This window comes from Rissa tridactyla, chromosome Z (genome assembly GCF_028500815.1).
Source record: "Rissa tridactyla isolate bRisTri1 chromosome Z, bRisTri1.patW.cur.20221130, whole genome shotgun sequence".
Classification (NCBI taxonomy): Eukaryota; Metazoa; Chordata; class Aves; order Charadriiformes; family Laridae; genus Rissa; species Rissa tridactyla.
This window is the reverse complement of record NC_071497.1, coordinates 68,784,508-68,800,861: the sequence shown is the minus strand read 5'-3', so window position 1 is coordinate 68,800,861 and position 16,354 is coordinate 68,784,508. Positions and strand designations below refer to the sequence as shown.

Genomic DNA, 16,354 nt, shown 5'->3' with positions numbered 1-16,354 from the left:
ACCAAACAGATTATCTTAATAATTTATTGGGAAGTCAGAATGTACTTTCCAAATAAGGGGCTATATTCACTTATAGAACAACAGTAAATAATGGCCATCAGAAATGTTTTGTCCCAAAGCAGAACAGTCCTTTACTTGCCTGTTCTCTTGTACAACGCTTTTTCACAGGAACTGGGGACAATTAAAGAACTATTCCCTTGTGTAATATAAAAGCCCTGGAATGCTAGGGAAGGGAACATAAACTTAGGAATTACAAAGATGTTCAATAGATTATGGTCAGTAACGCTGGGAAAAATATTAGGTTTTCTGGAGTAAAGCAGAAGTATGTAGTACTGTTGTATTTTCCAGATTTTAATTAAACAAGCAAATCAAAACATACAACACCTGTAAGTCTCATCTTTAGAGGCTTGCTGAAGTTACGCAGTGTGAACAGGTTTATTGTCCTATAAAGGCGCATTTGCATCACATAGATGTGTCATTTATAGCTTTCCATTAGATTAAAAGGCTCAAAAGCTCAAACCTTTGTTGCTATCTAACAGAATATAATTCTAATTTTACAAGGTGGAATTGATTCTGTGATCCTGTATTTTGTTGGTTCTGGGAAGATTTTTGTTACCTTTTTTTGAGGAATGGCTCGTCTTTGATGCCACGAAATATGTAGAACATGATGATCAGTGTTTTCAAGCTAGTGCTAAGGAAGGGTCCCACAGAACAATTGTGTCCCATAAGATAACCACATGCCCCCCTTCCTTCCTGATTTACAAGGTATGCAACACAGTGCAGTTTTCCAGACTCAGATGTTCTTCCCATTCACTTCCTGAGAAGGAAATGCTCAAAATGTTTACTTGCTGTGATCATGGACGACATTTCCCTTCACATAGGAAATGATACAACTCAATGTTAGCCTGTAATCTTTTTTAGGAAAATGACACCACCAACATGAGTCTCTAGAATCATGAAAGACTAGCAGATACTTTTCACCCTGGCAGCAGTCAATGGTTGATTTAATCCTTGGTACCGATGAAATCCTCTAAGCTGCAGATAAGGAGCCCACGAGTCCACAGCAGCAGGCTCCCTGGCACGCAGTTCGTCTCTGGCTACACTTGCGCATGGTCCTGGAATGCTGGAGGCACACATCTTCCTCCAAAAGACCGAACATTATGGAAACCTCATGTCTATCACCAGTTAATGGCAGTCTTTTTAAATGAGTAGCAGCATTCTGTTCAGATTATGCTGTGTGTCATTTTTTACATGCGTGCCACAAAATAGTTGCCTTGGAGGAAGCGGGTTAAAAATTTCATCTTCAGCTTGGGGTTTAGCCAGTGTCCCATGACTGCTGTGAGTGGTAGGTAAAACAGCATGTGCCCCAGCCTGTTGTGTAAACACTCTGCAGGATTTATAGGCTGCTGCCTAGGAGAACGTGCAGCCTCTGGATGCTCTCGGCTGCAGGTGGGGGATGGCATGCCTGCGAGAGAGAATTACAATGTCTTAAAAGGGAGAAACTTGTCGTAACTTTGAACTTACATCAGTTCTTCTGGTTTTGATTGTATTTTCAAAAGGATACAAAAATTAAGTGGGATAGATTTTGCTACCACATACCATTATAATTGTAGTCCCATAATTGTATGTAACTAGCTTTTTGTAATGATTGTGATATTGACGTTTAGTATCAAATATTTATCCAACTCTAACCCTCCTACTACAAGCAAAAAAACATTGTGCAGAATCAGAGAGGCTATGAAAGTATGTCAAAAACCACTTATAAAGCAATTGCAAGGTACATACTAAGCCTCTTCTAAAATAATATGATGGCATAAACATCCCAGAGGACTTATTGATCTTCAGTACCTAAATGCTAGAGTGCTTTTAATAATAGATGAGTGAGACATAAACATGCCACGTAATACTGCATTATCCTAAATAACACCTATAAATTGTCATGTGTAACATAAAATTGAAATATGCTAATGGAACATTGTGTGGAGTCTTCCCAGTAAAAGCTGTCAGGAACCTGCCAAAACATTAAAAATGACAGAGACGAATGAGATAAATTAATTAATATTTAAGAATATTGCTCATCTTTTTATTTCACACTTGTTTTTGCAGCAGGTTCCCTCAGGCATTTGTGGTTGGGTTCCAATCCTACGCGTTGAACATTCACACAAAGACTTGTCCTGCTGAGGTCATCTAGGATCTTTCCATCATCCTCCCCCATCCCAGAAGCCACAACTTTATTCACATTGTCCCCTCTGGCACTGGCCAGGTGTCTTACTTTGGCTTACGTCGTGCTGGGAGAACAGTCGTGTCCTGGACTGCCCTGCTGTCTTCATCAAGAAAGGGGTGCTTCATTCTTCCACTCACCCTGAGGGCCTACACTTGTCAATGCAGTGCTGTTTATAGACTAAGTTTAGGGTAAATAAACTATCAGATGTATGAATATTATATCTGGATGGAATGAAGAGACCTGTAAGTGAACCGTAGCCTCATATGCTGTAAGGAAAGCTATTTTGAGAAGTTGTGACTGGCAGTTAGGGCATCGATCTGCCTTGGAGAGCAGAGCTGTGGCACAGGTTACTGCAAGTCAAGAAGAGCAAGGAGCTGAGCCTGCTTTTGGCTTTGTTCCTATTTTCAGTAAAAACTATTTAGAAACTTCAAAATGTTTCAGGGGATTGAGTGTCTTCTAGCCAGTCTGGTTCTAATACTTACAGGTGTTTCATACTGAGGGAAACACACAGAGTTCATTTATTTTCTTGGCTATAGGTACAGATGAGCATTTACCCCACTGCAGGAGACACAGCTGCTTTCTTTAAGGGTAGCTGATTTTTACCATGAACTCTGTCTTTCAGGTTGGAATTGTCCAGTACGGACAAACTGTAGTCCATGAATTTTTCCTGAATACATACTCGACAACAGAAGATGTGATGGCTGCAGCCACAAGAATAAGCCAGCGGGGTGGCACGCAAACTATGACAGCCCTGGGAATAGACACAGCAAGGTACGTTCACAAAATATCGTCCTGCATATGGTAGGAACAAACATAAACAGATATGGTGACGGTTCTGATTGTATAAATTAAAAATATGATATGTCTGACATCTGACTTCATTTTAGCTTAAGCAAACAAAATTTAGGAGGAGGGTGAATAAATAGACTGTCCAGCATCTGGAGCATTTGTATGTATCACCCTGAAAAGGCAGCTGTCTCTCAAATGGAGGAAATAGGGAAAGAGAAGAGACACGGAGCAAGGTTGTAGTCCTAAGCAGAGGGCTGACAATCTTTGATGTCCACACAGAGCAGGTAGGAGCTGTGTGTGTAGAGGGATGAAGGATATTAAGTTTTTCAGAGGAAACAGGAAAAAATAGAACTATTTAATGTTAATTTCTCTTTATTCTAAAGTTAAGATTATTACGGGGTTTGAGCACACGCTTGTCAGAAAGTCTAGAAATTTTATATCCAAAGTCTTTGAAGCTTCTGTATCACTGGGAGATTAAAGACCTGTTGTAGCAATAACATTATTTAGAAATGCTTCTTTTATGAGAAAAATGAAATCTGACTTTTGTAGAACAGACACTAAAGGCAAAATCTCTCAGACACTTTCAAACTGTACAGTGTTGTCTTGGTATCTTTTTTCTTCTCTATTTTTTTTTTCCAGCATAACAGCATGACTTTTTTCTGTAAAAGATTGCATTCAACTTTTCCGAAGAACCATTTAGTGAAATATGCAGTATCTTTTGATGAATTATTTGATTATCTGACTAAGGTTTTGTTGATGTAATATCTTAAATCCAATGAAATCCTTACATATTCACTGGTAATGTTTTCCTTAGATACAAGTAGAAGCTTGAGGGACTCTGAATAAGTTCATGAAAGCAGAGCCAGTTGGAAATTGCCAAATACTCAGAAACCACATGTGGTTCAGAAAGTCCTTGTGCACCACAAACTGTTGCAGGCTTGTATATACAGAAACTATCAGCAAAAGCTTCCTCTGTTCATTCATCTTCCGATCCACCCACTTTTGGCCATCGTCAGCAGTAGGCGGTCAGCTTTCACTCGTGTGGCCAGTCTTAGCGTTCTGCGGTATTCTTCTGAAAGAGGAAGCCCTGCTTCCTTCCTTCTGCTCCACAGCCCTAATCCAGCTTCACTTTTTCTGGTCCCCTCCAGAGTCTGGGTGAGCAGCTGCCCAAAACCTCAGTGCCCGTTTGCCCATCTGCGTCTGTAGAATTAAACCACTCACCCCCACCTGCCTCTGCTCACCTGCAACCTAAGTTTGCCACGTCCCCGACACCCACATTTACTGTAGACATGCAGAGGTGTGCTGGTAGCTGAGTAATTACTTTGACCACTTGAAGTGCTGCTGTAGGGTGAAAATCGGTTGGGGTTTTGTATGTGAGTTTTGGGATGGGGGGGTGTTGGTTGGGTTTTTTTAAGCTGCCAAGGGCTCTTTTAGGTTGCCAGAAGTTTAGTTAGAGAGGGGAAGAATTCTTCACTCTCCAGCACTGTATTTTCTGCTGTTGCTCTCAAATGAATGTATAACGAATGAATGCTTGTGAAACTCTTTGTCTGTGAAGTGTCATGTAAGTTCAAATTGTTGTTGTTTGTATTTCTTCATGGTTAATATTAATCTCCTTTTCTTGCTTCTTAGTTAATAAGTCTTTCAGTTTATGGTTGACTATGCAAATATAATGCATGTGCTATCTGCTGACATTGCCTTTCTTCAAACACTTTATGCTCCCTTTAGGAAAGAGGCTTTTACTGAGGCTCATGGCGCACGACGAGGAGTACAAAAAGTAATGGTTATTGTGACTGATGGGGAATCACATGACAACTACAGATTAAAAGAAGTGATTGATAATTGTGAAGATGAAAACATCCAGAGATTTGCCATTGCTGTAAGTGATATTTAATGGGAAAATTCAGAATCTTAAAAGCATGTTTCATCTTCCAAATGTAATTTCTGTTTAAAAAGCCCCTTTCACTGAATTTTTATGGGAATATAATAATTTCAGAGAGGAAAAAAAGAAAAAAGCTGAAAAAACCTTAAAAATTTGCGTTCTGATTTTATAGCACATAAGAAAAAGCAATCTATCTGTCTTCCTGGTGATGACAGGTGCGTATGTGCAGAAAAAGGAGAAGGAGTTTGAGGGCAGTATAAAATCAAATCCTTTTTCTTAAGAGGAATATTGATCACAGTGGATTAATTCAAATATTCTGAGCAATTTTTATAGACACATTACCTACTTTAAAAAAAAAAAAAAAGCAAATGTAAACCATCACAAAAAACCCAAGTTTATTACGGCTGTTCTCTGTGCTAGCATTCTAAAGTCATCATTTTCATGTTGAGCAAACTCAGTAGCTGAATGAGGGGATGAACATGATGGAGGTTAACACATATCAAGAAATATGGAAATATTAATGTTAGATTTGGTGTGAACTCTCCACTGCCTTTGTGTATTCTATACTCAGATCATCTGTTTTCTCTCATTAATTTTGAATGTACGTTGGATTTTTGCTTCTCTGTTCCCAGATTTCTTTGTTTTGGTACAATGAGGTGGTATTGAACTATACAACTTCAAGAAAGATGTAACCTTTAATTTAAAGAAAGACATAAAACCAAAGTTGAATCCAGAAGCACACAAATTTTCAGTGTTTTCCCTCATAAAGTTAGGGATCATTAAAGAAAAAGTCATCCTTGGAGATGCAGTGATTTTTAGCAATAAAATCTCTATCTAGAACTAAATTTTAATTGCTCCAGTGTCGAGGAATGCTAGAACATGGGAGTTTGGTTTATGAGAGTTTTCCCTCTCAAAGAAACTTAAGTGTATAGAGCACTTTTTTCTATGAAAAATAATTGTCTTTCTGAGAAGTGGAGAAGTGAGTAATTTTTTTCTGAGGCATCGTGAATTTTTACAGCAGCGGTGTTAAAACTGCAAACCAAATCTAAAGTCTTATACTGTGATGGAGTTGTTAACACTGAAAGCAAGTGTTATTGTTACATTCATTTATTAATTTATTAAAATAAGTATTCTGTGCCTAATTAACTTGTCATTGATTGCTCATATACCTCATTCTGAGGGAACTGGTGGTACCTATGCATAAACGAGTGCAATTGTGTGTTCTGGTTTGGGTGTTGCTGTGTTGTTTTTTTCCTAAATAAGGGCCTATTTCAACAAATTCTAGAAAAATAAAATAACTCATTAGAATTTTGTGAAGACGGAAAAAAAGGACAGTTGAGGATAGCAGACATTACACCATACAGTGGCTTTGTTTGCTATTGTTGATATTTCCAGAAAAACAACTGAGCCCTCATACAGTTCTGTTCTCATTGGAAAAGAATGATTTCAAATCAATTTGAGGGAGGTTTTAACAGAAAAAATTAAGGTTAGATATTATTTCTCAATATTCTATGAAAATCTGCATCAAAGGTATTTTTTAACAGGTTATAAAATGTAACCTTGACTTCCTTTTTTTTTAATTCTCTTTAGATTCTTGGCAGCTACAGTAGAGGAAATTTAAGTACTGAGAAATTTGTAGAGGAAATAAAATCAATTGCCAGTAAGCCTACTGAAAAGCATTTCTTCAATGTCTCAGATGAATTAGCTCTTGTAACTATTGTTGAAGCACTTGGAGAGAGAATATTTGCCCTGGAAGGTATGACATTATTTAAAATTTCACTTCATGACTGCATTACAACTGAAGTAAATAGAAGGCCACCTGTTTTTATCTTCCTTTGCAATGTATTGTGCTACATAAAATATATTACGCAGGCATTTTTTCCATACTGATCATAAAAATATTTTACAATAGACATCAAAAACATAGATAATGATGTGAAATATATTCAGATGGGTTAGAGCTATGGAGACAATAGCCTAAAATGATAAGTAACCATTACTGGATTAGCTGGGGTAAACGTTAAGTTGCCTTCCCTTAGGTAAAAAAACCCATTGTCATACAATATCCCAATTACCCTATAATCCTGGGCTCATCTGCATATACCTTTAGTTTCTGTTTTTGGTTCGTTATTGATTACGGCATATTACTTTGCTGTACAAGTTAATGTAGACTTGGTGTATAGAGTTGACAAGATATATTTTTCCTTTGGAAATGTTCACGATGCTCAGATTTTAGCACAGAAAAGTCATTCTCTCATAATGTCTGCTTACATTCTCCATCCAAATTAGGCAATGATGTTCAAATCTCTGTTTGTTTCAAGCATGCTACTGGTAACAGAAGACTGAGTTTATTAGTTATAAATTATACTGGACAACTCTGAAGGGATTCGTGTTATACAAAGAAAACATCCATCTATTTGGACTTATTTTTTTCAACATCTCAACTTTCCAAGTAGCTGGAAGTAGCACAGCTGGAACAGAGGATAATGTTGACTTGAATGTCAGGAAATAGTACAAATATGAGAGAGTATTTAAAAGTTTTTTGAATTGGAGCTATCTTTCTCAGACATATTTAGGTATTTTTTTAGTGTATCATTTAGCTTGATCAAACATTGCCATTTTCAGCTGATTATTACTAAATATTTTGTCCAGTTTCTGTTCTTATCTTTTTACATTCTGGAAGATTTTGTTTCCTTACTTTTGAAACAAATTAATTTGAGGATAGTTTAATCTCTCTGAAGCCCAAAATTTAACCTACTTAAGCTCACTGAGTACTTTCAAGTTCATTGAATAAGGGGTTCCTTTTTTAAGTCCTTGTTTACTAGAAAGAATACAGTTTCAGTGGAAAAATAGTTTTTCAAACAGAAATTGAAAACTTAGTCTTCAATTTGGGTTTTGTACTTCTAGAAAAGTGAGAAAAATCATTGTCTCTCATTAGTAGAATAAAATCTGTTAGTTACAGCTATTAAATATAACAGATATAGAAAAAAGTTAACCAATTGACAATTATGACAAAAGATGAAGAATGTAAGACCTAACATGACTGAGTTTCTGGACATCTGTGTACTCAAATTCAGGGTTTCATGCCATAGCTCAACCTTTTGCACAACCAGATGCCACTCAAAGAGATGATCTCACTTTGTCACACACTACTTTGTCCCTTTTAGCTATCAGTAGCCATTAGATAGTTCCTGTCTGTCACATGAAAGCCCAGCCTCCAAATGGTGGAGTAAATTGCGCTGGCTTGAACTCCCTGCTGGTGGAGTTCTAACCCTTCCATTGACTGGTAATTCATTCTTCTAATCATAAGACAAAATTACAAAATATTTGAACATTAAAAAAGTGTTGTAGCTTGATAAAATATAAAAAAAATGTGCTGGTGGTGAAACTAACTGTTTGATTAAATTGTATAAATGTTATCTCTTTATATGATAGTCAGCTCTTAAGATGACTAATCCTCATCATCATGTCCTTCAGTATTTTGGTACTTGAAGCATGTTGTACCTCTTTAAGTATCAAAAAGTTCTGCAGTACTCCTTGAATTTGTCTTTAATTTTCTGAAAAAGATGCAGTAACAAATACGTACTTCTTGGATATTATTACTTTTTAGGTAGTATAAACCTATTATAAACTGGTGGGGTATTTGTGCCTTGATATATTTGCCTTATGTAAAAATTTTATTTTATATAGACTTGTCTGTATTACAAAAAATATATAGTTGAAACAAATATGAGAAAAGAAATGTTGTCTCCTCCACCTGTGAAAGTCCTGGAAATCACATAATCTGGCTACACGGAAATCAGAATAGAAACTGAAAATGCATCTTAAGTTTTTGTCAGAACATAACAAGTTTGAGTTGCTTCAATGTGTTGGTAAGGCTGGAGCTAAAAGATGCTGCCTAAATCAGTTTCTGTCAATTCTTCAGGCATGGTTTCCTGTCCCTTGCCAAAGCATTTCAGGAGCTATTCTAGATTTGCAACTGTGTCCATGGATGCATTTTTGTGTCAGGGGGAGAAAAGCATATTAATACTGCCCCATCCAGCTTTCTGGTGACAATCCAGTTTATTGGATGTGTGCAATGTGGAAAAGATTAGTTGACCCCATACACTGTAGATGAATTAACTTCTGTGCATAACATGGAGGTCACATGAACCTTTATTCTTGAAATTCTATATCTGAATCTGTTTAAATGCTCAATCCAAATAGTCTTTTGCTAGTACAGTAGTACACTTGATTATTTTTTTTCTTGGATTTCTTGCTTTGTTTTTGGTTTTGGCCTTTAAAAAATGCAAAGAAAAATTGAGAGAGAGTTGAAAAATCAAATCCAACAAAAACCCGTACTTGACAGCCAGTGGATTTTTACACATAATCTTTTTCATATGCCTCTGTGTCTCATGGCATGGACTTCTGGTTTTAACAGCAATTTTATGTTTTATCCAACCCGTAGGCAGGCACAAAAGTTTTTTCACAAAATATCCTTTGTAGGATGCTTGGCAGTTTGAAACTTAATGGAAAGTTAGACTGGGGGCCATTATCTAAGCAGCATTCAGAACTGCACACACCAACAGTACCAGCATTGTCCTCTGCCTCAGACTGTGAGAGTCCTGTCTTTCTCAGCTCATTAAGGAGCATCCTTTAATGCATGAAAATATTGTTTATCAGCAAATGTGCAACTTAAGAGTTTTATGCTTAAAATGGATTTTTTCAGACTTAGCAAAGCAGCTACATCTTGTGAAACATGATGGCCTGTGTTTGTGTCAAATATTTTGAGATCATGTCTCCTTCCTATGACTGCCTATAAATCCCAACAATTAGCAAAGACATCGTGTCTCAGGGAGCAACCTCTGTGGTCAAAAGTTCAGTATTATTTAATAGTCCAGATGCCTGAAATTCATGCAGCCATGGCTTGCTATGCCTCAGTTTCATTCGCACAGTTGGAGATTTGCCTCAGCACCCAGCTGGTGGCAAATTGTGAACTCTTCCTAGAGAAATATCAGAACAGATTTCTTAGTTCCCCTCTACTGCCCATTACCGTATTTTGCTCTCAAGGTGGAATCAATATGCAGAATATAGTTACCTTACTTGTGGTGCTTCAGGTGGCAAAATATTGTTGGTCCTTGAGTATTGCTTTTAAGTAGAGGAAGAGGCAGACCTTTCTATTTCCTGATGATATTTCAAGTGTACCTCTGAGCAAAGCAGTCCATCAGAGTTTAATAACTAGCATGTGACAACTTGACAAGATACTGAAACTAGTACTAAATCACCTGATACCTTTTTTATTCAAAGTCACTTAAGAGAAACAGGAAGATTTTCATATAGCTTTCTGTGTAGGATTATAGTGCACAAGCCCTTCCCTGAAGGCTTTTGAATCTTGGATAGCTGAGATTTTCCTATGTTGTTTTTACAAAGGTTCATACAAACATCAAGTGTTTTTCATTTAGAGTTCTACCAGCTGCCTACAAATTTTTAGTTGCTTGAATACAAGGCAAGGGTTACATGGCTGGTGTTTTATTGTTCACTTAGTTCAAGCGGAAAATGGCTTAACCATATTAATCAAACATTCCAAACATATTTACCATCAGCCTGAGGTCAAATCTGGTCAGTTTTAGCCCAGAAATATTTCTTGGACAAGTTCTGAGACATGATCTTAAAATGGAAACTCTCATACTTAATGGTGGCATTTATAACAGATCTTAATTTCTGTATTTATTATAAAAATCTATGGCAAGCTATATGCACTGAATATTCTAGCTAATTATGCTATCCTTTACTATCGTATGAGCATTTTCATTACACTATTCAGACACTTCTTTCAAGTTGAAACTAATTTATTTTGGAAACTTAATTTTTTCTGTTTAATAGCAACAACAGACCAGCAGGCAGCCTCATTTGAAATGGAAATGTCTCAAGCTGGTTTCAGTGCTCACTATTCTCAGGTAAGCAAACTGTTTGAAAAGAGAAGTTCTTTTACGAAGTAGATGTTTGTTGGTGAAGGTGTGAATTTGGAATGACTATTTCAGAATCCTTTGTACAGACCTGTTTGCTGTTGGAAGTTTTGAAGTTTCCCATAATACAGTTATTTTTTTGTAAAATGTAGAATCAAGAATCATAGAATGGTTTAAGTTGGACGGGACCTCAAAGATCATCCAGTTCCAACCCCCCTGCCATGGGCAGGGACACCTCCCACTAGACCAGGTTGCTCAAAGCCCCATCCAGCCTGGTCTTGAACACCTCCAGGGATGGGGCATCCCCACCTTCCCTGGGCAACCTGTTCCAGTGCCTCACCACCCTCACAGTAAAGAATTTCTTCCTAATATCTAATCTAAATCTACCCTCTTTCACTTTAAAACCATTACCCCTAATCTTATTGCTATACTCCCTGATCAAGAGTCCCTCCCCATCTCTCCTGTAGGCCCCCTTCAGGTACTGGAAGGCTGCTAGAAGGTCTCCCTGGAGCCTTCTCTCTAGGCTGAACAACCTCAACTCTCTCAGCTTGTCTTCCATAGAAGAGGTGCTCCAGCCCTCTGATCATCTTTGTGTCCCTCCTCTGGACTGACCTCGACAAGTCCATGTCCTTCTTGTGCTGAGGACTCCAGAGCTGGATGCAGTACTCCAGGTGGGGTGTCACCAGAGCAGAGCAGAGGGGCAGAATCACCTCCCTCAACCTGCTGGACACTCTTCTTTTGATGCACCCCAGGATGCGGTTGGCTTTCTGGGCTGCTAGTGCACGTTGCTGGCTCATGTTGAGCTTCTCATCAACCATCACTCCCAAGGCCTTCTCCTCAGGGCTGCTCTCAAGCCATTCTCTGCCTAGCCTGTATTTGTGCTTGGGATTGCCCTTACCCATGTGCAGGACTTTACACTTGCTTTTGTTGAATTTCATGTAGGTAAAGAATAATTATAAGCAATGAAAGTTTAAGAGAATAACTACCTTCTTCACATGAACTCTAAATTTAATGCTCCCATAGCACTTTCTATCAGGATAGTGGTCTACAATATGTTAAGAAAGACAGAGAAAGACTTTTTACCAGGGCTTGTAGTGACAAGACAAGGGGCAACTGTTTTAAACTGAAAGACGGTACATTTCTATTGGATATAAGGAAGACTTTTGCAATGAGTGTGGTGAGACACTGGAACAGTTGCCCAGAGAAGTGGTGGATGCCCCCTCCCTGGAAGTGTTCAAGACCAAGTTGGATGAGGCTTTGAGCAACCTAATCTAGTGCAAGGTGTCCCTGCCCATAGCAAGGGCATTGGACCAGGTGATCTTTCAAAGTCTCTTCCAACCCAAACCATTCTATGATTCTATGAACTATAAAACTGTTCTATCTAAATATTAACGTATAAATTGATATTGCATTGTATTGGTGAATTTGAGACAGAAGTTATTGAAATAGGATATATCTGTCATGGAGATTATCTGCAGTATTAGTAACACAACGTATTCTTAGTTCTGTTAACACATTGAATACCACAGTTCTCATTGGGGTAAATATTTGTTCAACTGGGATGCAAAAATCCATGGGATTTGTATTAGCAGAAAAAACGCTCCCTACATATTTTATTTATTCTTGAAAAATCAAAAAGTATCCATTGTGATGATCTGCTCAGATCATCACAAACTGAATTAAAATTTAACATGAGATCAAAAGAACTGGTAAGAGTTAAAGTTTGAAGACAGTGGAAAAGAGCACAATAGGAGAGTAACTGAACTGAACACTGAGCAATCCAAGACAAACTGACATACATGGGAAAACCTTCAACATGGCTTTTCCTACAACTCAGCATATCACTGGTAAAAAAGAGAATAAAAAACCTTCAATATGATTTAACATAAACAATGTATTGCAAAAGTGTTCTCCATTCATTTTTACTCTCTGCATTACATTACCCATGATGTTTCTGATGGTGTATCATACCTTAGAAACAAATGTTATCCTGATAGGGAGCACAAGGACTGTAAGGTTAGCCATTTGGTAGAGCATATTTTTGAAGTTCACAAACAACTGACCTCACTTCATCAGAACCTCACTTCAGAAGTGAGTCTTCAGTCCTTGGTGCATTGACAGGCTCGGTGTCTCTGGTGTCTGCCTTATCTAGAAGGCTGTGTTCATGCTTTTGGGTAAGAAAGGTCAGCATACCATTTCTCATTGACCAAATGCTTTTCCACAATATACAAGATTCACAGATACAACAGAGAAAGATTCAGGTTTCTGAAAGTTTGTCTGGGAAATGCATTTAAGTGTTGTCTTCTCTAATTAGCTTTGCTAAATCCCTTTTGTCTTTCGGTTTGGCCTGCAACGGTGGGATGAAGTAGTGGGAGCTGTATTCCATTCTGCTGCTTTTCCTCTTTTCCTGAATGGCCTTTTTTTTTTTTTTTTAAAGTTGGGTGCATTTTTAACAAAAAGTGGGAGTCATACTATGATTGTAGAGGCCATACTATAATAGGAAAAGCAGGGCTAAGTATGTAGGTGTACAGGAATCATTATCCAAATGTGAGCATCATGATCAATGAACGTCTAAAGATGGTTCACACAGAGAACAGGCTGTTTGTTTTTCTCTGCATAAGGATTGGATCATGCTTGGAGCAGTTGGAGCATATGACTGGAATGGCACAGTGCTCATGGTGAAGGACAGTGGTATTTCGATGCCACCTAATGACACTTTTCGTGACAGGCTTTTAGAAAAAAATGAACCCCTTGCAGCCTATCTAGGTAAGAGAAATAGCCCATCTTATAACACTTTCCAACAAATGCTACAAGATCTCTCTCAAGTATCATCCACAAAGAGTTTCTTACGGAATATTATCTTATATTCTAGGAGTTTGGGAAAATTTATAATGTATGGACATGTCTACTGTGTGATTTTCTTGTTCTTTTTTAAAACAATTACTGCTTCTACAATCAAAAATCCAAACACTTATAGACCTAAGTATATCTAGACTTTCCCCAATAGAAAAGTCTAATCTGTTCAGGCAAGATTTCAGATTCTAATATTCTTATCAAGTTTTTCTATGCTTTGATAGTTAAGAAGTTTTATACAACATTGTCTAAATCTTTGCTTAAAATTAATCTCATTTCTCTCAATTAATGAAGAAGAACAACAGTCTACGACTATCTTTTTTATAATAATGTTTTGCATATTGACAGGCTGTTGTTTTCCTCTCAGCCTTTTCTACCAAAAAAAGCATCTCTCTCCTCTAGCTCTTGCTTTCTATGCCTCATGGTTTGGTTTGTTCTGATATCTCATTTAAGCTACATTTTCACTGATGAAGAGTCAACACTAGAATAACTTTTTTTTTTTTTCCCTAGAATAACTTCTTTTTTTTTTTCCCTAAGTACACTGTTTGCCTTCTTTGTAAAATGCTATTAGCTATTTTTATCTCAAATTTGGTAAAGTAATTTTAAATTTAAGTCCCATCTTCCCTAATACTTGCAACGTTGCCACAGTTTTGATCCACCTGCAAATTTTTTAAGTCTTCCTTCATGCAAATTGTTAAATGGTTGTTAATATTAAACAGACTTAAGTTCAAAATTCCCCCAGAATCACATTTGGAAGACTCGATCAGTTTCACAATAAGCCGGTAACGACTGTTCTTTGGAAGTAGCTTTTCAACCAGCTATTTGCGAATTATTTCATCAGTACCATCACATTCTTAAAGTGTGTAAGAATGGCAAAGTGAACATGACTCACCAGCCTGTGAACAGGTTTAATAACACAGTGGTGCTCATGACTCTGAGACTGTAGTCCAATACACACACAGCCCTTTTAATTAACTCTAATTATATTCTATTATAGAATCATAGAATGATAGAATCTTCATGGTTGGAAAGGACCTTTGAGATCATCGAGTACAACCATACACAGACACAAAAAAACAAATCCCTACAATCTCTGCCACTAGAGCATGCCCTGAATCGCCAAATCTATACATTTCTTAAATACCTCTAGGGATGGTGACCCAACCACCTCCCTGGGCAGGCTGTTCCAGTGCCTGACCACTCTTTCAGTAAAGTAATTCTTCCTAATACTAATCTAAACCTCCCCTGCCACAACTTCACACCATTTCCTCTGGTCCTGTCATTATTCACTTGGGAGAAAAGGCCAACACCCTCCTTTCTACACCCTCCTTTCAGGTAGTTGTAGAGGGCAATGAGGTCTCTTCTCCAGCCTCCTCTTCTCCAACCTAAACATGCCCAGCTCCCTCAGCCTCTCCTCATATGACTTGGTCTCCAGACCCCCCACCAACTTGGTAGATCTAGCATAAGCAGGGCTAAACATCTAGTTGTAGAATAAGCCTCGAAAAGGCTCTGAATCACATCAAGGATTTCTGGTTCATCCTGAGTGTACTGCATCTTGACTTCTTTTCTGCTTCCTAGGATATACTGTGAGTTCAGCATTGACACCTGGAGGCGTGCTGTACATAGCAGGACAGCCACGATACAATCACACTGGCCAAGTTATCATTTATAAAATGGAAGGAAGAGAGGTACGAGTACTTCAGAGGTTAAATGGAGAACAAGTAAGTATGCATTCATTATTAACATACAAGAGAATATGGCATGAGAAATAGAAATAATGATTTCAAATGAGAACTCTGTATCAGAAGAGCAAATGAAATTGGGTTTATTACAAGTTCAGAAGGAAAGGTTAGGTAGATGCTCTGGCATAGTAAGTCATGGAAAGTGAACTCTGCAGTAGTCAGACCCTTGGAAATTTTCTCTTTGAGGGTTAAGTCTTCACCAGCATCAAAGTGGTTGTAGCCATCTCAGTATTTGCAATTCTCTCTGCTGAGTGGAAGGGGTATGTCACTGGCAGGAAACAGGTGCGACAAGCAGGATTCTGTGCAAAAGCATCAGCTGCAATAGCATGAAATATTGAATAACTGCTTGTTATATTGAGAAGCAGCTCACTGGGAACTGTTCCTGCAGGAAGAAAACAACGTGTAATCACATAATTAAAGATGGTAGTATAATACTATGCACATGAGGATTGAAAGTCCTGCCTATTAGGGTCTCCCCAGGCTGCAGTACCAGCTTCTTTCAGGAGAATTCAGGTTACCTAGTTTTCACCTATAGCTGATGTCAGCAACTCAGCTAATCAATCAGTCCTTTTAGAGTCAATGAAGGAAAGTAAGCATTTTTAAGGTTTGAGGGATCTGGCTGACTTGAAGCATCTTCCGTGAGATGACGTGCATCTTGCGTTAGAAGAGACTGCTTCTCATGTTGAGTGCGAAGGAACTGCAGGGGGTCTAGGGTAGCTGTGATGTAAACGTAACCACATAAATCCTGGACCTTGCACCCAGTCTATGAATCTATCTAGCTCTTTGTGTAGATCTTTCTCCTCTGCATTCAGTGGCAACTTGGGAATTTTGGAGACTACTTGCACAGCATTGTCTCAGAGCTTTTGTCCACCATCCTACCTTTTCCAGTGGCAAGCCTAAGACCATTGATTTTGCTCTTTCT

At 38.0% G+C, this 16,354-nt stretch overlaps 1 protein-coding gene across 2 annotated transcripts in view; it reads left to right on the top strand.

The window, feature by feature from the left end:
* The window catches only part of ITGA1 (integrin subunit alpha 1), a 77,855-nt gene that overhangs the window by 37,532 nt on the left and 23,969 nt on the right, over nt 1-16,354 (top strand). For both annotated transcript variants that reach the window (XM_054184847.1, XM_054184848.1), the window contains exons 7-12: nt 2,847-2,995; nt 4,739-4,889; nt 6,483-6,648; nt 10,755-10,828; nt 13,459-13,603; nt 15,269-15,411. In XM_054184847.1, the coding sequence (XP_054040822.1) occupies nt 2,847-2,995; nt 4,739-4,889; nt 6,483-6,648; nt 10,755-10,828; nt 13,459-13,603; nt 15,269-15,411 (828 nt within the window). The remainder of the gene's footprint in view (nt 1-2,846; nt 2,996-4,738; nt 4,890-6,482; nt 6,649-10,754; nt 10,829-13,458; nt 13,604-15,268; nt 15,412-16,354) is intronic.